Below are 23,557 nucleotides of genomic sequence, written 5' to 3'. Positions count from 1 at the left end.
GAGACTCACATTCATTTTACTCAATAGCAAAAGACATATAGCATATACTATATATTCAGGATGATACGGCAGATTTTTTTCAATAAATTAAAGGGTTATAAAATATCTCCAAGGTAAATAACTCAAAGGAAGTTCATTATGTCAGGTAAGAAGTACCTTTTAATAAAAATTTAAGTTCCCATTTTAATCTTCCCTAAAGTAAGTGATTCTAGTACTGTTTCTCTACTGAACTGTTTATCTTGTTTTAGACAAAGGATCCTTTTTGGATATTAAATTACAAATAAAGAGCCCAAATACATAGAGAAACAAAAACTGGATTTCAAATATGATTATTATAAATTTATGACAAAGGAAACCACCTAACTAAAAATTACTGCTGCTTATGATTTTTTAAAACAGAAAAATCATCTGCTATACGCTAACTAGAAAAAGGGATAAATTTCTAATCTGAAACAGCGAACAGTCTTTTAACATATTATAACAAGTATTACACCTAATTTTCTTAGAGAAATAACTAGACAAAATAAGTATCTTTTTCCTCAAGGTATTTTCTTGTGTCTATTGACTGACAGCTTCATTTTCCATGGGTACCAAATTATATTTACTAAAGATTTTTCATCCCTGAGAAATAAAGTCAATTGTAAGCTAGATATCAGAGAAATAAAATTTAAGAAAAATAATATTTAAGTCTAAGAAATTGTGACTATTCAACACAATCCAGTTTCAAATGCTCCCATTACTGATATCCTGTGAAGTTAATATTTCCACATATTTCAGCTCTACTTTTATTTAAAAAAACACTACAAACTCAGTATCATCTACATTTCTTTCTGACTCATTTACTCAGAATTTTAAAAGATCCTATAATTTCAATATAAATTAGACTTATAAAATGCATGCATAGGTCCATGATTCTGACTCTCCAGAATAATGAAAAGCCCACTATGTCCTACTGCAACAGCCAATGTGCTATGAGGAAAGCACTCTTCAACAGCACTGTGAATGCTATTCAATGCGTGTGTTTTTCTACAATAGATAAGCAGACTGTATACAGACTCCCAGTGAAGTGTTTCACACACTGACAATAAAATAAAGTAAATGAAATAATACCTCATTTTTAGTATGCAAGTAACTTGAAACATAAAAGGAAAGGATGTACAAAGAAATGTATTGATTCATACATATCATGTCACAGCAAACAGGTTCAATTTAAAAAAAAGCTTTCTAAATTTAACAAATTGTTGTTCTTTATAAATTAAAGAGTCCTATGGTAAAGTTTATGTATTTATTATGGAAAAACTCTTCATACTACTCACCAGAAAACATATAAAATAAAAATGTCTGATTTTCAATCAATAGCCAAATATGTTTACTTAATCCAGAGATTACTAATATTCATATTGCTTACCTAAAACCAAATACTCAGACAGATATTTTTTAAATGAGAAGAATCTAATTCTATCTCCAAATGACATACAAGGCAATCATTTTAAAGATACTTTTCTGGAAGTAAGCATATATCTTTCCCTCACTGATTAAAAAATTAAAGAAAAAAGAAAAATACATAAATGAATTTGTAAAATGAATTTAACTTTTAAATCCAGCAAAATTAGTACAATCTAGTTAACTTTATATACAAAAAATACAGTAAAAGAAACTTACCTACTTCTTCTTCATCATTAGATATTATATTATATAGTGTGTCCAAAGCATAACCTATTATTTCAGAATCCGAACTGGAAAAAAGAAATTGTTACATTTATACATTGCTAGTTAGAGTATGGACTGTATAACCATTTTTAGTCAGTTATTTAGCAAAATTTTATAAAATATTAATTTCATTTCTAAAATTTATCCTGCTTTTGGCTCAGAGGAGGTGAAGGTACAACTTTCTTTGGTGGCCGTGAATCCCAGGCCATCCAACACCTGCTGCCTCCACCATACTGCTGGAGTTTGACCCCAAGATCAAAGTCATGTACCTGAGGTGCACCAGCCGGGAAGTCTGTGCCATGTCGGCCCAGGCCCCCAAGACTGGCCCCCACACCTGTCTCCAAAAAAAGGTCTGTGATGACATCAACATCGCCAAAGCACTGTCATTGGAAGGGTCTGAGGATTACAGTGAAACTGACCACACAGGACAGGCAGGCGCAGGCTGAGGTGGTGCCTTCTGCCTGTGCCTCCATGATCAAAAGCCCTCAAAGAACCACCACGAGACAAAAAGAAGCAAAAAAACATTGCGCAGAGTGGAAATACCACTTTTGATGAGATTGTCAACACTGCCCCAAAGATGCAGCACCCATCTTTAGCTAGAGAACTCTCTGGAACCATTGAAGAGATCCTGGGGACGGCCTGGTCTGTGGGCTGCCATGTCGATGGCCACCACCCTCAGGACATCATAGATGACATCAGCAGTGGAGTAGGTAAAAGTTTATTTGTAATAGTGAAAAGTGAAAAAGTAGAAGCAAGCTCAATGTACAATAACAACAGAAATAGTACAGTTAATCCATACATAAAGCAACAATAACAAAGGTATTTCAAAGAATGTTTAATGAAAACATCCTTGGCTTAATGCCAGTAGGAAAATGTTGAATACAAAAATTAACGTACAGAATGATCCCATGTAGCAAACATATACATTTATCTGTCCTTTATATACTGAAAAAAAAAAATCCTATAAATTTGTAAAATAAATCTTCTTTAAATCCAGTAAAATTAGTTCAACCTAGGAAATGTTATAGATGTATTATGTTTATATATATATGCTTTGTGACATATATCCATAGTGTTTATATGAACGTAATAGTGTTATCTCTAGTTGGACTACTAGAGTTTGTTTCCCTGCCCCATACATTATTTTCTAAAATATAAAAAAATCTTATGGTAAATATGTACTATTTATAATAACAAGAAGTGTAATATTTTGTAGTCACTGATAAACACAAATGTTGAAAGCAAGATGGATGATGATGGCATTTAGAGTGAAAAGCAAGAATCAGACCCCAGTCAAAAAGACTCCGTGAATATGAAGTGACTAGGAGTGTAGATGAAAGCACAGATGAGGAACAAAGGGGGTCACACTGGGAGGATGTAAAGCTCAAATAAAGTAGGTTTTTAAAATTATCATCATTTATCATTTTGTTTTTGAGAAATTTTGAGGGACTTCTTTTAAAAACCTTTTGAGAAACTAGGAATAGAAGGGAACTTCTTTGAAATGACAAAGGGAATCTATGAAAATGCAATGGTGAAAAACTGAATGTTTTACCTGTAAGATCAAGAACAAGACAGAGACATCCCCTCTCCCCACCTCCACCCACCAGTGAACTGTAGGTTCTAACTACAGCCATTGGGCAAAGACAAGGAAACAAAAGGCGCACGGATTGGAAAGTAGAAGTAAAACTACACCTAATCACAAATGACATTCTTATACATAGAAAATCCTATAAAATCCACTAAAAAACTATTTGAACTAATAAATAAATTCAGCAAAGTTGAAGGTGCACGGTCAATATAAAAACCCCAAAATCAAATAAGTGAAAAGACATTGTGTTCATGGATAGAAAGGTATAATATTGTTAAGATGGTAATATACTCTGACTTGATTTACAGATTCACATATCCCTACAAAAATCCTAGCTGTCATTTGTGCAGAAAGTAACTGATCATATATGAGAATCAGGTATATCCCTGAGTTGAGGGCCAGGTCCCCAGTAGGGGGCGGGTGAGAGGCAATCACACACTGATGTTTCCCTCCCTCTCTTTCTCCTTACCTTCCCCTCTATCTAAAAAAAAAAATCTTAAAAAGTAAAATACTAATATGTTACAACATGGATAAATCTTGATATATTACATTAAGAAGCCCAACAGGAAAGCCACGTATTGTTTGATTCCATCTATATAAAATGTCCAAGATACTCAAATCTATACAAACAAAGTAGATTAGTAGTTGCCAGGCACTGGGAGGGGAATGAAGGAATAGAGAATGACAACTAATGGAGAACTGATTTCTTCTGAAGTGATGTAAATGATCTGGAATTAGATAGTAATGACAGTTGCACAAATTTGTGAAGATACTAAACCCACTGATATGTACATTTAGAAAAGGTGAACTTTATGTATATAAATTATATCTCAGTTAAAAAAAACTATTGAGATGTAGTGCTTTGGAAACATCAGTAAGAATCAGACAATGTTCAGCCCTGAATATGGGACTTAGGAGAATAAGTAGCTCCTCTCAAGGTGGCTGTAGGGAAGCACATGCATGGACCCGCAAGAGTTTTAAGCCACGCCAAGAAAGGAGACACAGCTCTCTGTGAGGCAGCCACCTTTAACATGACACAATTAGTAGTTCATACATGCACAACACTGTATGGTATACCTATTTCTAAGCACAGTGCCTCGCACACAGTAAATGTGAAATAAATGTTTTTAAAAATGTATTTCTTAACCTATACATCAAAAGTATCTGCACATTTATTTTCTGCTGTGCACTAAAAATGACAATAAATGCTACTTTATATAAAAGGTAGCATTCTATTTTTCATATTGAGAATCGTCATTTCATTACTAACTTTCTAAGACTCAGTGAGAACATGATACATGGAATAAAGATACAGGGAATGAAAAAGAAAGATTATATGCCTATATAATCATCATACTAAAGGTTTTTTGAAATAGGATCCATTTTCTCTAACTTGGAATATTGTTTAAAAGATAACTAACTTAGTTATTCATATATTAGTTTTGATGCTATAACAAATTACCACAAACTTTGTGGTGTAAACAATACAAATATGTCACCTTATAGTTACAGAAGTCAGAAGTCTGAAATGGGTCTTACCGGACTCTCAGCAGGGCTTCCCTCCTTTCTGTAGGCTTGAGGGGAAAACCCAGTTCCTTGCCTTTTACAGCTCTACAAGCTGGCTTCCTTCATCTTGAAGCCAGCAAAATCAGGTGGAGATCATCTCACATCACCTCATTCTGACCTCCGCTGCACTCCTCTTCCACTTTTAAGGAGCACTGTGACTACATACACTGGGCCTACCTGGATAATGCAACACAATCTCCCCATATCCCAGTCCTTAATTTAGTCATATATGCAAAGTTCCTCTTGCCATCTAGGGTAACATTCATAGGCTGTGGCGATTATGATGTGAACATCTTTGGGGGCGGGGCATTATTCTGCCTGCCAGTTACCCACTTTGGTCTTAATAACACAGACAGTCCTGACACATCCAATGCATTTACTCAAATGCATTAGAATTAGTTGGCTTTGAAAAGGGAACCAATATGGGTTACACTTTCTGTGGAGAAAAGGTTCTAACTGGCATGAACAATCAGCTGCGCATTGCTGAAATATAATTGAAAAAGAGGCTATTAGGTTAGACCACAGGTGGCAAACACAAGGCCTGAGGGCCGAATCTGGCCCTCCACCTTGTTTTTACCCAGCGGCAGCGCTGAGCTCTCGATTAACTGTTAAGGGTAGTTACATTTATACAGTCCTAAAATTACATTTGGGCCCTCTGAAGGCAACTGCAAGGCTGATGTGGCCCCCGGTGAAAATGAGTTTGACACCCCTGAGTTAGACAGACAGGCAGTATTAAAATCTTTAAAAAGCTTATATGCTATGCTTTGAGAAACTTGGACTTCACATTGCAGTGAGCTGGTGAAATGCATTAAATAGGTGAGTGATAGAAGATTAACATATTAGACATAATTTTTGCAATATACAGAGTAAGTGCAAGGTCAAAGAGATCAAAAGCAAAGAATACAGTTTGAAGGTTGGTGGTGGTTTTAAACTATTTCCAAAAACTCTTTAATATACCTCCTTTCAAAAGATGGAAACTAATTCTCCTCCTCGTTAAGTACAGGCTGTATTTATTAACTTTTTTCTAACAAATGAGATACAATGTGGTGGGACTGATGTTATGTGACTTTTGGGACTAAGTCCTAAAAGGCACTGTGGCTCTCCTTTAGTTCTCTCTAAGATCCCTTGCTCTTGGAGAATCCAACTGCCATATCAGGAGGATGCCCAAACAGCCCTGCAAAGAGAAATGGTGAGGTACTGAGGCCTCCTGCGAATAGTAATGTGAATGGGCCATCCTGCAATTATATCTTCCAGGCCCGGTCAAGCCTTCTTAGACTGCATTCCTAGCTGTCATCTTGACTGAAACCTCGTGAGAGACCCTGAGCCAGAATCACCTCGCTAAGCCACTTCTTAATGCCTGGCCCACAGAAACTGTGAGATACTATTTTGAGCCACTAAGTTTTGAGGTAATTTGCTATGCAGCAAGATAACCAATAAAGAAGCTATGAAAATTATTTAAGCGACTGAGAGAGAGCCAGAATTAAGACCAGAAAGGAAATTAAGAGAAATTCATGGATTCCAGCTGTTTTTTGGTCTTGATGGGCATAATGGGTTAAGAAGATGGACCATTTCGGCAAAAGTTCCCAGTCTGTTCCTTGAATGGGAGGTGCTATCAACTGGGATGAACCCTGGGTCAAAAGGAAGTTGAAGAGGATGCAGGGGTTGGAGGGAAGGCAATTATAAGAAGGGTAACCAAAGATAAATTAACTTTTGAACATTTTGAATCTGAGATACTTAGGAGAGATTCTGATGTGGTAAAAATGTCCACTGACTACCTAAAGCTTGTAAGATACATTTAAGTAGAGGTAAAATTTGAAAGGTATCTATAATTAGTCATTAATTAAAACCAAAGATGCAGATATCTCTTAAAGAGAAACTGAAAGAGCTAAAAATAGGTTGAGTGATCTTTCTGTTCAGATTTAACACTCCTCTCTATTAGTATAGTTTATTTTTCTAAAAAAGCAAATCTGGATAACTGATATATCACAATATGTACACATTATGGAATAGTACGTCATAGTATATTTAAGTGAATATCAAAACATCCATTTGCCCATTCGAACCCAAGATCTTAATCTTTTAATTAGCAGATACTTCATTCCATTTTCATATAATGGAAAGTTTTCAGCCCCTGAGGGTTGAGATTGTCCTAATGCTTGCTTACTTAGCACAGTGGTGTGCACCAATGCATATTTATTGAAATGACAACTAAAAATAATAATTAATAGCTGTAATATGTCCATCATTCCCTGACTAGAGACTCTAAAACAAATTAATTAAAATTTCAAGACAAATTAGGGAGGAAAATCATGGAAGAGACTTACCGATCTGTTTGTAACACGCGGATGAGATGTTCCATAGCTTGACTACCCACTTCCAAGCGATATTTCTGCACAAAAGAAAAATGTTAAAGAAACTAATATCCAACTTAATGAACTTAGTAACTAATAATATGTTACAGACCTTAGATAACGATTTGAGAGCACGCACAGCATTTCTTCGATCATCGAGTAAAGTAGATGAAGCTACTCTGTCACAAAGCTTTTGAATCTGTCATGGAAAAATGAAATAGCATTAACAGAACAGAAAAAAACCAAAAAAAGATACATGAAGTTTTCCCCAAATTTATACCACCATATTTAAAAAAAAAAAATCAACAAATGGAATGTCATGAAAGTGATCTTACATAAATCTAAATAACTGGGTAATATTATAATCTCATTACAGAGATGAAACATTTTTCACAAAGACTTGAAAAATGAAACTGGTGGAAGAGAAGTCAGGTAAAATGTCACGTAAATTGAGAAAACATTAGTAGAACCAGAGTTCTCTAAACATGCTTATGAACAAAGAGGAGAGCATAATCCATTAGGGTTATGGTAGAAGATGGAAAGTTATTTTTAAAACTTGTAAACAATAATTGTTTACATCATAAAATCACCCTACATTTGAACAAGTCAGAACTGTATATAAAATTGTTTTGGTTTTGAGTGCACTTCATAATCTACAAGGAATGAAAATTTCTATTATAAAAGCTTTAATAAATTTATAAGAATTAACAGTCAAATTAAATTTTAAAATAAAACTCAAGCATTATTTACAATAGGAAAAGACTGAAAAGAACTTAACTGTTCAGCAAAAGAAAAACTAAACTGTGGTACATTCTGTGGTGGAATACTATGCAGCTACTCAAAAGTATTAACTGAACTGACAGGAAAATACTATGGTTTAATAAACAGTGAAGAAAAGCAAGTTGTAAAACTATATGTAAATTGTGACCCTACTGAAGGAAAAGTACCAAACTGTGTGTGTCAATTTTCATTTAAAAAAATTGGAGACAGACACACAGATAGATCAATGGAACATAATAGAGAGCCCAGAAATAAACCCACGCCTTTATAGTCACTTAATATTTGACAGAGGAAGCAAACATACAATGGGCTGAAGGTAGTTTATTCAATAAATGGTGTTGGGAAAAGTGGACAGATACGTGCAGAAAAATGAAACTAGACCACATTCTTACATCACACACAAGAATAAACTCAAAATGGATTAGAGACTTAAATATTAGACACAAAACCATAAAAATCCTAGAAGAAAACACAGGCAGTAACATCTTGGACATTGCTTATAGCAACATTTTTTTCTGATATATCTCCTCAGGCAATTAAACAAAAGAAAAAACAAACAAATGGGACTACCTCAAGCTAAAAGGTTTTTGCGCAGCAAAGGAAACATTAATAAAATAAAAAGAAAAGTCACTGAACGGGAGAACATATTCGCCAATACATCTGATAAGAGATCAATATCCAAAATTTATAAAGAATTTATAAAACTCAACACCAAAAAATAATCCAATTAAAAAATGGGCAAAGGGCCTGAATAGACATTTCTCCAAAGAGAATATACAGATGGCCAACAGACATATGAAAAGATGCCCAACGTCACTAATCATCAGAGAAATGCACATTAAAACCACAATGAGATATTTCCTCACACCTGTCAGAATGGTTATTATCAATAAATCAACAAACAACAAGTGCTGACATGGTCGTGAAGCAAGGGGAACCCATTTGTACTGTTGGTAGGAATGCAGATTGGTGCAGCCACTGTGGAAAGCAGTATGGAGATACCTCAAAAAATTAAAAAATGAAACTGCTTTATGACCCAACAATTCCACTTCTGGGACTTTATCCAAAGAAACTGGAAAAACTAATTCGAAAGAACATAAGCACCCCTATGTTCATTGTAGCATTATTTGTAATTGCCAAAATATGCAAGCAGCCCAAGTGTCCATCAGTACATGAGTGGATAAAACTATGGGACATTTACACAATGGAATGCTACTTGGCTGTAAAAAAGGAGATAATTTACCCTTTTCAAGAGCATGGATGGACCTGGAGAACATTATGCTAAGTGAAATGAGCCCATCAGAGAAGGACAAATACCATATGATTTCACTCATATGTGGAACCTATGAACAAACTGAATTAACAAGCAAAATATAGACAGACTCACAGATAGAGAGCAGGCTGACAGCTCTGGTGGTGGAGGTTAGGGGGTGGTGGGATTGAGCAAAAAAGGAAAAGGACTCATGGACATGGACAACAGTGCGTTGATTGCTGGGGGGTAGGGGTGGGTGGAGGTGAAAGATGGGTATAGCAGCCCCCATACCCATCTTCTGGAACCTCCTAACGGTAATGGAAAAAAAAAATACAACAAAGATTTCAAAAACAATCAATCAATAAATTAAAATTTTAAAAAATTGGGAAACTTAAGGCTATAAAACTTCTAGAAGCAAGCATAGGAGAAAATCTTTGTGACCTTTAATTAGGCAATATTTCTCAGATATATATTGAGAAAACAATCCGTGAAAGAAAAACATAATAAATTGAACTTTATCACTTCTGCTCTTAAAAAGATACTGTTAAGAGAATGAAAAGCCACAGACTGGATGAAAATATTTGGAAAACATCTGATAAAGAACAGTTTTTAAAACCACTACACTCAGGTCCTTTATAGTGCTAACACTCAGTTACTATTTTATTAGAGGTTGTTATTCATTCTTTAATGACAGTTCTTCCTAAGATTCTATATATTAGATTTTGGCATATCACTCAAATTTTTGCACCAAATGTATCTGAATTAATAGTGTTTTCCACATTATGTTCTGCAGATTTCTAGTGTCCCAGAAGATAATAGATTTTCTGTGACCACAGAAGCAGTGGGAAACACAAGGTTATACAAAATTAAATAGGTTTCTGCACTGCAGGACTTCTAAGTCTTTACCATGCTGATTTGCATTTCTTCATACAGCAGATACAGAATGATGACCAAGCCTAGCTTTACTTTATTTTATTCATTCTAAGTGCTCTCATTTAGAGATTATTCTTACCTTAAGCTGTATTTACTTTCATAATAATTATACCGATTTTCCAAGTTGGAAATAATACAGCTTTCTCTTTATGAAATAACTGGTTGATAATTTTCCTAGTATAATTTCTTTTACCATTAGAAAAACTACCTAATTATCTTTTGCAAACATAAACCTCGTTACCCGGGTTAAAAAATTTCTTAGGCCAAAATAGTTCTCCTAATAAGCATGACTGTAATTTCCTCTACTTGGGTCTTGTACATCTTTAATTTTTTTTTCCAGGTAGTTTGTAGCTGATTGGTTGCCATCTGTACATGTCCCGACCAGGGACTGAACCTGCAACCCAGGCCATGTGCACATCAACCAGAGACTTCTCGGTTTGCAGGACAACACCCAACCGAGTCACAATGGCTGGGGCAGTGTTTGCTTTGCTTTTATTTTCAGTCATTTCTTTTGAAAACTAACATTTAAGCATTGTTAGTTTTATATTTAAAATTTTTAAAATAAATTTTAAAATTTAGTTATTGCTTTGAGAGAGAGAGAGAGGGCGGGAGAGAGGAAGAGATAACCATTAATTTGTTATTCCACTTATTCATGCATTCATTGATTAATTCTTGCATGTGCCCTGACCAGGGATCGAACCTGCAAGCTTGGTGTACTCACACTGGGGTGTCCAACCTGCAGGCTGCATGCAACCCACGATGGCTATGAATGTGGCCCAACACAAAATCATAAATTTACTTAAAACATTATGAATTTTTTTTTGGTTATGTGCCACAATGTATTTAATGTATGGCCAAAGACAACTCTTCTTCCAGTGTGGCACAGAGACACCAAAAGTGTGGATACCCCTGGATTGGGAAGATGCTCTAACCAACTGAGCTGCACAGCCAGGGTAGTACTGTTAGTTTTTTTTTTAAAAAGCTTTGAAATATACACAAAGACAGTAATCTCAGTTATTATGAAGATAAATAAAATGGCAATGAGGTTATTTTTATCTAACAGACTCACAAAATTAAAATAATAGTGGCACATACCAAATGATTCCATTTTTATAAAATAAAAATCAGGCAAAAGTAATCTATGCTATTAGAAGTCAGGACAGGGATTACTCATGGGGGCTGGCAGTGACTGAATGAAGCACAACCGGGACTTCAACGGTGCTAGCAACGTTCTGTTCCTTGATCTGGGTGATGGTTATCTGGGTATGTTCAGGTTGAGGTTTACACATATGACATGTGTACGTTTCTGTATGTTTCAATAAAATTTCTATAATAGCCCTGGCTGGTGTGGCTCAGTGGGTTGAACACTGGCCTATGAACTGAAAGGCTACCAGTTTGAACCCCAATCAGGGCACATGCCTGGGTTGCTGGCCAGGTACCCCGGTTAGGGGTGAGTGAGAGGCAACCAACCAATCAGTGTTCCTCCTGCACATTGGTGTTTCTCTCCCTTCCTTCCCTTCTCTAAAAATAAATAAATAAAATATTTTAAATAAATAAATTAATTAAATAATCTTTAAAAATTGTATAATAGAACTACCCAGGACAAAGATATAAATTAGTGAACCTGCTTATATCCTCTCAGAAGGTAGGTAACCTAAAAAAGTGGCAATTTGACAAAAACATTACAACTTAAAATGTTCATACCCTTTCAGCCAGGCATTCCTACTTCTGGGAATTTACATCATATTAAATGTAATATGTACACCACAACTACATCATATTATATCCAAGAATATTCTTTGTAGCAACATTTTTAATAGCTAAAAAGGAAACCTGCCGTCTACCCTGTAAGGATATAATAAGTCTGCTATATGGAAGAAGGTCCTAATTCAACTGTGCCGGTACCCTGATCTCAGATTTCCAGCCTCCAGAACTGTGAGCAGTAAATTTTTACTGTTTACTTAATTAAAAAATCTGAAGGTTAATCTCTCAGTCAGAGAGCAGTGAACTAACACATGGTACACACACAGGAGGGGGCAAAAGTAGGTATACAATTGTTTTTATAAAAAATTATACAATAATTAGTAAATAATACAGGAATAAACTGTTTTGTGTACTCACAGCAGTAAACCCGCCTGTACACTATACAGCTGATTGAGTTTAATGAAGCAGATCCGTGTATACTAACAAGAGATGTTCAAGATATATTCACAGAAAAAAGAAAACTATAAATACTATGCTTATCATAAGCTCATTTGGGTTTAAAACTGTATTGATAACAACCCACTAGAATATATATTGAAAAAATTAAGATTATGCACCACAGTGCCCTGACTAGTATGGCTCAGTGGATTGAGCGCCAGCCTGAAAATCAAAGGGTCATCAGTTCGATTCTGGGCTGGGGCACATGACTGGGTGGCAGGTCCTCAGTGAGAGGCAACCACACATTGATGTTTCTCTCCCTATCTTTCTCCCTCCCCTCCCCTCCTCTCTCTCTAAAAATAAATAAATAAAATCTTTAAAAAAAAGGCTAGCTGGAGATGTTCATTTTCTACATTACTTCTGATATTTGAATTATGATAATAACAGTATTACCTTTATAAGCAGAAAAGAGCAATAATGAAATGAAGTGAAATGGTTTACATTTTATTGGAATTTCTATGATATTTTCATGACTAAATCCATCTTTTATTTATTATTTATTTATTTATTTTAAAACCTTTTATTTGGGCTTAGTTTCATGGCAGAGTATAGGACTGAGAATCCATTGGAAGTTAAAATTCCAGTTATTTCTACCCATGAGAATATTAGTAGAGTGTCGAAGGTAGAGACAGTGTTAGTTTTAAGTATAATTGTTACACGACAGCTAAAATGAACTACTGTGTTACAGGTTCTGTACTGCTATTTTTTTGTCTGAAACTATCCTTTTCTAAAAAAAATTTATTGTTCGGTTACAGTTGTCCTGCCTTTTCCCCCATTGCTCACCCCTATTCCATCCACGCCCACACTCCCAAAGATGCTATTCCCACTCCATTGATCAAAACAATATAAAATCAGCTCTGCATTGATAAAAATAAACTACTATAATAAAAATATCTTCAATTGTCTCCTTGTTGCTTATACGATAAAGCACAAAGTTTTAAGATTATAATCCAGTTATTACTCAAACACATTGACTACACATGTATCTTTGTTCTTCTGCTACCCAAAATAGAGCTATGGTCTCTGGCCACAGGAGGTTGCACAGGCAAATATGAACATTTCCTTTCATAACAATTTTAAATGCCTGTTGTTTCTGGGAATGATGATTGATCACTTTTTTTTTTTTTTTTTAAGGTAAGGGTTCTTCCCTGGCCAGTGTGGCTTAGCGGGTTGGAGTGTCATCCTACAAACTGAAAGCTCACTGGTTCAATTCCCAGTCAGGACACATGCCTAGGTTGTGGGTTTGGTCCCGACTAGGGACTGATTGATGTTTCTCTCTCACATGGATGTTTCTCTCCCCTCCCTCTCTCCTTCCCTTCTCAAATCAATAAGCATGTCCTTGGGTGAGGATTAAAAAAAAAATGTATCTTAAATATATTAAAATTAATCATGATTTAAAGTGTACTATTTATACTTACAGAAATAAAATCCATTCATTCTCAAGTTTGGGTATGTATTGAGACTATTTTTACAAATACAAAAATGCAATTTATCTATTAACTTGGGTGTTATTGTCAAGTACATATTCTTCCCAACTGGGGATTTTCATCAGAACTTTCTCTCTAGTGACTTAAGACAATTAAACTCAAATCAGTCAACCATACTGGAAACCAATGAGAGTCAAAATTGAATACAGCTTACTTATCCAGAATCATGATTGAGCTATCTCAGATACCTTCTGTCAGGTACCAAAATGGTCTTTTCATTTTAGTGATATCTGATAGTAACCTAAAACTAATTACAAGTTTCTCTGTCTTCTTAAACAAAGAACTGAATTTTATAAGCTTTCTTAGATTTAAACCTAAGTCCTTGCCAATATCATATATAGGGATATTTTAGGTGTTAAATGAAGTGATGAATATAAAAGTTTCTGCATAGTACCTGGTACCTACAAATACTCAAATATTAATGAACTTCATTATTACCAAGATTCTTATGACTTTTTTGTATCATTCTTCTATTCTATTAGGTTGTGGCTGCCATTTCCATCATTTATGTTTCTGACAGATCACTTACATTTTGAAGATTTTGGTTTGTTACTAAGAAATATGATAATTAAGCAAGATAGTAATATGGCTACAACCAAAAATTACTTGGGTTTGAAATCAAGATTGAGTACATAAACTCGGCAACTTCTGCTTTGCTATCAGGAGGTGAAAGCCTTATTACCTCCTGATGATATTCCCGATGGTTGAAGCTTCTGAGTAAGTGATTTCTCCATAACAAAGTGCTATGTTGCTACTCTTTACAGACAATTGAAGCCAAAATGAAAGAAAAACATATTATACATATTCCAAACATTACAAACACTTAGTGTTTAGGCCAAACACAGATCTATATTTTTCAGTTGGTGTTTAATGAGAAAAAATTTTGCAGCACACAAGTATGTTTAACTTACATTCAGAAACTGTAGATCTCAAGACCATTATTTCATTTATTCCTTACGTGAAAAACCAACTCAATGTAGTACAGTTGTGCCTCTTTTTCCATGCTCTCTTTCTTTTAGTGATTAGAACTGTACATGTTTTAGCTGGCACATGGCTGTCCACCCAGACTACTTTCCAAGCTTTCCTTGTATGTAGGCAGTGACTTCCAGGTCATGTTCTTACAAGGAAGCTAATTGTTCTTCATTCCTTTCTCATTCCCTTAGCCTGGAGCCTGCATCTGGTTCAAGGAGGCATCTTTAACAATTCACGTAAGGGCAGCATCCTAGGGATGGCAGGGCAATGTAAAAAGCAGCACCTAGGTGCCTGGACTCCACTGAGAGCAGAACTATCCTACCCTGGGGACAGCCTTCTAACTAGCTGTTTAGTGGAGAAAGCCTGACTTTTGTCTTGGTTAGACCTCTGTTTTCTGGCCTCAGTTCCAGCAGCTAACCCAATATCTAAACTAATAAACTTTACAGAATATGAAATTAGGCTCAGAAATAAGCAATGAGGGGGGCGCGCTGGGTGGAGGGTGGCGAAGGGGGGGGAATGGGACAATTGTAATAGCACAAACAACAAAACATTTTTTAAAAAAGAATAAATAAGCAATGAACCGAAAAACACACTGCCTATTTGGTGGCACAATTCAGATTCTAACCGGTCTTCAGATCTTTCACTCCAAGGCCCACATTTTTTCTACCATCCTACACTGCTTCCCATGCAGAGAAATGCTGGTCTGAGTACCTGTTGCAACATGGACTGCAAGATATTTTTGGTAAGTAGGGAAACATGGTAATGCAGTGTTTAAAATAATTTTTAAGCCAACATTGCAAAATCTAAAGATTTCATGTAACGATTTCCACCTTTTGCTGAAAAAAATCAGCTTGATAAGTAATAGCTCACACTGTATTTCATAAGAAGCCATCAATTATAAGATCCACCATTTTTTAATGTATCACCAAAAACAAAGAAATAGTGCCAATTATAATGACAAGATACAACCTGATTTTAGATATCTTTAAATGCAAATGTGCATCTAAGAATCATTAAAATCTGGAATATACAGCACTTATTATGTGGCCAGCTGTGTTCTGAAGTTCTTTATATTTTTAATTCTATTAACCTTTAAAAAAAAAAAATCCCTATTTGATAGACACTATTTTACTATCTGCATTTTAGACCTGAGAAACAGTCACAGTGGGTGACTTGTCCAAGTTCACAAAACTAGCAAGTGGTGGGATGGCATTCCAAGCCTGAGTGCTTAATCACTTGGTTAAATTTTATCTCTGGGCCTACATTCCTGGAGGCAACTGGCTGGATTTGAGCACTAGCTACACTCTCAAATCAGGATAAGCAGGCTCCAGTTTCATCCCAGACCTCTGCTCTATTCTCTAACCCAACCTGATTCATTGAGCAACGACGTTACCCAAATGACAGTGTTAAAATTTGAGTCTGTGACTCTTGCATTAAGCAACAGAATATTTTGTATTAACAAAAAGCAGTTTTAAAGAGAAAAAGGTATTTTTGAATAAAATTTAATCCAGAGTTAGTTTTATTTAGACATACTGGAAAGGGATAACAAGGAAAACTCAAGAGACAGCAGTTCTTCAACCAGCCCTGGCAGGGTCGCTCAGTTGGAGTGTTGTCCTGTACACCGAAAGGTTGTGGGTTCGATCCCCAGCTAGGGCACATGCGGGAGGCAACAGATCAATGTTTCTCTCTCACCTCAATGTTATTCTCTCCCCCTGCCCAACTTCCTCTCTCTAAAATCAATAAACATATCCTCACGTGAGGATTAAAAAAGAAAAAAAAAGATAGCAGCTCTTCAACCAACTCGTATCATACTAACTAGGTATAAAGTGCTGTGAGAGATAAAGACAATGATGAATTAGACGTGGAATCTTTTATAAAGATGCTTTTACAGTCTACTAGAAGACAGTTAGTATAATTAACAAAAATAACAAAAATGTGGTATTTTAAATAATTTCTAATAAAGTAGCTCCATGTTTCAACATGCAAAGTTCTCTAAGAGATATCAATCAGTGAAAAAGCTATAGAAAACCATAAACACTGTATCATTTATGAAAAAAGGGATAAATATCCTCATACAAATATGTAATTCCATATTGCACAAATGTATGATTATGCATAAAGGTCTGAAAAGATTTATACCCAACTTAGTGGTTATTTTTTGAAAAAGAACTAAAATTGGAGAAGGTAGTCAAAGGGACTTAAACTTTACTAGTATTACTTGCTACTTTGTATAATTAAAAAAAAATGAAGTCTTATTAATCAAAAAATGGGTATAACATTATGTGTAGGTTATTATGCATGTTTCCCTGTCTCTCTCTTTCCCACCCTTCTCAAACTCACACTAAAAATAAGTAAAATCTTAAAAAAAAATTTAACAGGTACTGACATAATGTAGTTTGCAGTATTTTCGTACAATTCCTGATAGAAATACATATTTTTTTAGTATTCAGGAACTATTTACCATAATTTTTGGACTATAAGACCCACCAGACCATAAGACGCACCTAGGTTTTAGAGGAAGATGGGGGGGACCCGCCCCGTGAGCCAGGTAAGCTACATTCGGACTATAAGACACACCCCCACCCACCCCCAAATTGGTGGGGGGAAGTGCGCCTTATACTCCAAAAAATACGGTTACATATCATTTTTGACATGTAAAAATGAAGGGCAGGAATTTTAACTTAAGAGATCTAATTCAACCAATCAGTCACTTACTCTGTTTATAGATTTTAGAGAGAGAGAAGAGGGAAAGAGAGAAAGAGAAACATCTATTTGTTGTTCCACTTATTTATGCATTCACTGGTTGCTTTTTGTATGTGCTCTGTCCAGGAATCAAACCCTCAACCTTAGTGTATTAGGACCATGCTCTTAACCAAATGAGCTACCTAGTCGAGGCTCAGTCATTTATTCAACAAATACTTATCAAGCCCTAATACCAACTTATTTGATGATATAACTTTGCCTTTATGAAACTTAACACATAGTTTTACCTTCCTTGGAGAGAACTTTCCCATCCATGACTGGTTCCTCTAGGACTAAAACAATTCATGTTAACCAACAGTCAATTCATTTATATTGTTTAAATGGAATAATAAATATTACCGTTTTAGGATATAAGAAAGGGCCAGAGACTTAATTTGTTTTAAATTGAACTCCATAACTGAGATTTGACACACACATGCAAAAAGTAAAAGCCAGTCATCTTCAGATTATCTGAATTATTATAATTTTTTTAAAAAGTGGGCACATTTTAAGATAAGGGACCAAAAGTTATTTTAGCTTCCTCAACAGATTGCGTATCAAGTTGCTTCTTAGGAAAATAAATCAATATTAAATGCAATACATGAAGTCTTTACTACGGCATCTGTTTAGGAGTTGTTCAAATCACTGCACTAGGGCTCTGCAAATAAAATCATGTAGCCTAGTGTACATGATTTTATCACGGGTCTAATGTACAGTAAACTATCAATGAAAGGTAAAAATCTCAAATAACAAGTACAAACATTGCACAATGACCTATAAAGATTTGTAAGATTTTTCCAATATATTTCATTCTTGTTAGTTTCTAAGATGACCCTGCAATGTACCCGTTTGTAACTTTTTAAATAAAATAGGTATCTGTATTTAAAAAAAGTGGGAACATTACAAAGTCAAACACCAGCCTCTCCGAAGATAAATACAATGACTCTACCACATCGTATTTCCATTTCAATTACCAGTAAGTCAAACTAGGTAATACATTGCTTCATTTATTCTCCATGCTTTCTCTAAGAAATGAATGATGCTTTCCAAAAGGACATCCTTGTAAGCAAGGCATAACAATGAAACTTACCTACCAAATAACCTATCACAAATGCTGCATCTCAAAGTCTAATACCATAAGTTTTCAAATTAAAGGTAACTTTTTATGTAAAAAATGTTTATGGCACTTCTGCGTGAGGTATCAAAAATAAGTGTGCCTTTTGTCTGATATCCATGACAGGGAACAAACAAAGTAGTATAAATAACAGGAGGTAAATAAATAAAAAGAGAGAAATGGTATTTGCTATTAACAATTATACAAGAAATTCTTCTATTCTCTCCTAAAAGATAATCAGATTTGAGGGTAATTATCATTATTTCTTAAATCATTAAAGCATCAGGACTTATTTTATCTTTTAGGTATTCAAAGGGAAATACTTCGTGAACTCCATAATGCTGATGATAATTAAGGACTTCTAAAATGTAGTATTCCTGTAAAAATATATCCTCTAGGACAATTTTTCTCTAGGTATGTTCATCAGAACACTATATCCACAAAGTTTTCTGGGGTGTAGGGAAGGGAAGGATCTTGTCAAGTAAATTTGGCAAACACAACTTATTTTATAATTCCAGCTTGAAAATACTTGAAAACATAACACAGTGCTTGTTTAATAAATCCTGCGTAAATATTAGGGTTTTTTGTTTCATTTTTGATCATCACACAGCATACTTCTTTGGTAACAAAATTTCTTCTAGTACCTCTACTTACTTTCTTTGGAACACACTTTGGTAATGCCAAGGTATGTAAAATTTAAGTGATACTAGTTTTTTAGAACCACCATAAGTAATCTGATTAACTTTTTAAAAAAGCCATGTCATTTTCAACAGATACTGCTTAAAAATATGAGACATCTTTGGTTGGATATAGAAGTAATGAAACACAAATCATTATTCTCTGACGTTTATTGCAAGAGAGCGAAGAGAGAAAATACATACCAGTTATGACACTGGTATAAAATGTGCTTGACAAAACCAAAACTATGTCTAAATTTAAACACACACTCGATTTTTATTAAAAGAAAGTACAGCTGTCTATACTGTTAGTCCTTTTGCTTTTTAAGTCAGCTGATCAAAGTCTGATCCAAAAAGAGATGCCCTAACAGCATGTTAACTCTGCGTACTGTTGTGCACTTTAGCCAACTGTCACGCCTTGGGATACGACTTGCCAAGGAAAAACTTCCCTATGATTTATCATCAAATTAGTTAATACCTGTCTTGGGATTTTTAAAAAACTAGCTTTTAAAAAGGCATTAGTTGGAAGGTAGATGGAAAATTAAGCCTAAGCCTGTGCAAGCATTCGAAAAAATGAGTAGCATTTACTATAATTAGTAAAAATAATTTGCACCCAGCAAAGAATTAGGAGGTTTTAATCATCAGGAATCAGTGCCTTTTTCTACCTAAATTAAAAAAGAGAAATAACATTTAAAAGTTTTTGACTCTAAACTGTGAAAAGTTTGATGTGGATGAAACTCGTTTTGAAATCTGATATAGAAAGTATGTTGTTCCATTCACTATGGCAAGATCAAAGTGTCCCAGTCTCAGTTCTGCAGTGCTGTGCAAGCTGTTCTGGTGCCCTGGGCCTCAGTCTCCTAACTTGCAAACTGAGGGGGGTTCAACCTGCAAGAGCTGCAAAGGGCCTTCCAGCTTTAAAATCCTATACTCAATTTTATGCCACCTTCTAACTATAACAAAAAAAGAGTATTCCTCACCAAAAAAACATGTAATAAAAACTACGCTTTACTGAGCACACAGTAAGTGTCAGGCTCTATTTCTTATTTCACTTAATCCTTGTTATACCCATAAGAGCAGGCATTTTCTTTCTTTTACATATAGGGCATTGGCCATCTTTTACCCATCCAATCCAGTTAGGGGCGGAAGACAAGAAGTCAAATCAAGGTCTAATTCCAAAGCAAGTTGTAGTAAACCACACTTTAAAAGTCAGTGCCCCAAACAAACAAAAATATCACAGATAAAGGACAAAAAGAAAAGCTGAAGAGGTGGGCTGTGACTAGGGTAATCTGCAAGTTACCTTGTAGCCATGTGGGAACTAACAAGAGAAGCCAATTATCAGTTGCATATTAGTGTGTGAAATCTCCTGATTTTCAAATGAAGGAAACAAGATTCACTGTCTTTAAATTTCTGCTTTAAAGCGTTCTAACCCAGATCTGTGAGGTTACTTTTATTATATAAATTTACAAAATTCCCAGATGACTTTTATTTAAACTATGGGCACCAGCAATAAAGCCTAGGCTCTGAATAAAGCAAACCTTGGTTGAACCCTGGCTCTGTTACTAGCAGTGTGACCTTGGCCAAGTTACTTCACCTCTCTCAACCTCAATTTTTCATTTGTAAAGTGAGGATACTATCACCCATCTTACAGGGTGGTTAGAGATTAAAGGAGACGTGGATTTAAGAACTCAACACAGTTCCTAGCACAAGGTAAGAGCTTGGCAATTAAAGTTATTATTACCCTTCAGGATCCCAGTAACACAGAACATGGTATTTTTGTTCATAGACATTCCAGTTATGTGTATGAATACTACCCAAAGTTTGCCTTTAAAATGTTATACTTTGTCACTTTTCTGTAGACCTAACATAAAATGTTTATTTTTAAAAAGTCATACACACTTACTTCTAATAGACCCTAACCAAAAGTCACAAAATTTACCGTAAACCCAAAACTGAACCATCTATCAGACTGTTTTCAGTGGCTAAGAATTCTTCTAAAGTGATGCCGAAAATCCTGTTACCACGAATTCAGACTTCTAAATGGGGTGAATGGAAGGGAAAGCGGGGGATGTGTCCTGCAAAGCAGTTTGAGAGCTAAAGATCCCTACAACGTCAAAGTAGTTTCCAAATGTCATATATTTGCGTAAGCCCGAAAAACGGGGATCCGAACTGGTAACACCTGGCAGAAGAACATCCTCCAGGTGATGGGACAGAAGCAGGTGGCTCTGTGCCCTAAACTATCTTTTTATTCTTAGCCACATGCTCTCCTTAACAGCTGGGTTTTAAACCCAGTCTTCCCCAAAGCCCCATTCCAGACGGCGAGAGAGGGGGCAGGACTTCAGGCTCTTCTCCGCCAGTGGAGACACTCGCAAAAGAGAAGGGAGAGGCCCATGGCCTCCAGGGGCGTGGGAGACTGGTCAGGCCACCTCTGCCCTGTATCATACCTTCCCGGGAGGTACCATCCACGGACCACCCTCCTGCGGAGGCCTGCGGAGCTTAGGGACGCGGCTGCAGTCAGCGGGGCCGAGCCGCCGCGGTGGGGACTGTGCTGGGGGCGTAAGGAAATAACTCGGGGGGTCTCAGGAGAAAAAAGGAGGCAAAGGGAGAGGCAGCATGTGGCCCCACGGTGGGGCGCGGGAGTCTTCCGTCCCCCTTCCTGCCCGGACCCTTCCCAAGTCCCGGACCGGCCGCTCCTCTCACCGTCTCGGCTTCTGTGTGCTGGGGTCCGGCACTTTGACCCCCCATTACCCCGCGGAGGAAATTCATCTTGCCGTTGAGCGACTGGCTCTACCAGCCCCTTCGGAAAGGAAAGAATAACTTCCCCTGCCCTCCGCAGGGACTGACCCTCGATCTTGCACTTCACACTCTGCGGCCGCCGTCACCACCACCTCCTACTCGGCGGCCGCTCCAGCCCCCTAAGCCCGGAAACACTAGCAGTCGAGATGCGCACGCGCGAATACGTGGCGTTACGTGGCGGCTCGAAGGGCGAAGGTAAAGGGAGAGAGCACTCGAGAGGAGGCCCTTGCCCGGATCCGCCCAAGCCCCGCCCACTGCCCAGGCACCGCCTCCGTTCGCCGGGACACGCCTCCTACACCCTCCCCTCGCAGATAGCTTTCGCTGACCCTAATCACCCACGTGGTCGAAGCCCGGCCCCGCAGGCTGGAAAGGATCGCGATTGTGTGTGTGTTTTGGCTTGCCGGTTCTTCGGTTGTCGCCGAGCAGGACTTCCTGCAACCTGTCAAATCTGGGGTCGTATTTTGTTGAGTCGAAAGTGAAATTTTCCTTAGGCCGACGTGACAGGTAAGGAATCCCGGCCGCTGGGAGGGTTCATTTGGTTTTGCGGTTAGCACTACGAGCGTTGTGGCCTTCGGATCCCCCTAAATTGTATTTCTTTACGGGGCTTTGTTTGGTGATAAAAAGGATGCTAGAACCCCCTCATTCCACTGCCACAGGAGGGCGCACTTTTCAGATCTTGCTCTTCAAACCCGCTGAAAGGAATTTCTAGATCTGAACACCAGGTACACTATTTCCAAGTGATGTGAGGAGGAAACCAATCGAACTCTGCATTTAGCTTACTAGAGAAAATACGCTGATCTGTAGTGTAAGTTTGACAGTTAAGAATATAATGTTTTGTTATTAACTCTCAACCTCTGCATTTCAGTGGTTTTTTAGCATGAAAAATGTATTTTCAAATCGTATGACTTGTTCTTTTCAAAATGAGATTGCCAGGTACATACGGTTCTGGAGTAGTCTTGTAGATTTCTTGAGCATAAAAAGCGCAGGGTCTGGTTAGCCAACTGATTCATATGCCTCTCCACTAAGGATGCCCCACAGGTTTCAGATTCCCCAGCTTCCCTTAAAGAAAAAAATCAATGTGCTTCCTGTGCCCTGCCACGATCAGTAGTACCACTAGCCAAATAATTGCCTAAACTAGACAGAGAAACCTGGGAAGACACACTCTGGATTTTACCCCCACATGTCTAGTAGTCAAGTTCTATCATGTCTATAGAATACAGTATTCCTGCAATAGGTCCTGTCATCTCCCTTCTCTCTGCCTCTGAGATAGTTTATGTTGTCATCATTTTTCACCAAGATTATGGCAATAGCTGCCTAACTAGTTTGTCATTATTAAAACCCTGACTTCCCTAGCAGTGACAAAACATCTGTCCATGACAGCCCTCGTATG

The 23,557-nt window shown here is 36.7% G+C and overlaps 2 protein-coding genes across 4 annotated transcripts in view; one reads left to right on the top strand and one right to left on the bottom strand.

The window, feature by feature from the left end:
- USO1 (USO1 vesicle transport factor) overlaps positions 1-22,370 on the bottom strand; it is a 65,251-nt gene extending 42,881 nt beyond the window's left edge. The window contains exons 1-4 of one of the 2 annotated variants that reach the window (XM_024579412.3): positions 22,072-22,370; positions 7,328-7,414; positions 7,189-7,253; positions 1,663-1,736 (exon numbers count right to left, since the gene is read on the bottom strand). In XM_024579412.3, coding sequence (XP_024435180.1) covers positions 1,663-1,736; positions 7,189-7,253; positions 7,328-7,414; positions 22,072-22,137 — 292 coding nt within the window. In that variant the 5' untranslated portion in view covers positions 22,138-22,370. The remainder of the gene's footprint in view (positions 1-1,662; positions 1,737-7,188; positions 7,254-7,327; positions 7,415-22,071) is intronic. The other variant, XM_045185144.2, reaches the window with a different exon arrangement.
- A 138-nt stretch (positions 22,371-22,508) lies between these two features.
- The window catches only part of G3BP2 (G3BP stress granule assembly factor 2), an 81,082-nt gene continuing 80,033 nt past the window's right edge, over positions 22,509-23,557 (top strand). For both annotated transcript variants that reach the window (XM_053922347.2, XM_053922346.2), the window contains exon 1: positions 22,509-22,671. The gene's annotated coding sequence lies outside the window, so the exon portion shown is untranslated. The remainder of the gene's footprint in view (positions 22,672-23,557) is intronic.

Source organism: Desmodus rotundus, chromosome 4 (genome assembly GCF_022682495.2).
Source record: "Desmodus rotundus isolate HL8 chromosome 4, HLdesRot8A.1, whole genome shotgun sequence".
Classification (NCBI taxonomy): Eukaryota; Metazoa; Chordata; class Mammalia; order Chiroptera; family Phyllostomidae; genus Desmodus; species Desmodus rotundus.
This window is presented reverse-complemented; position numbering and strand designations above follow the sequence as displayed.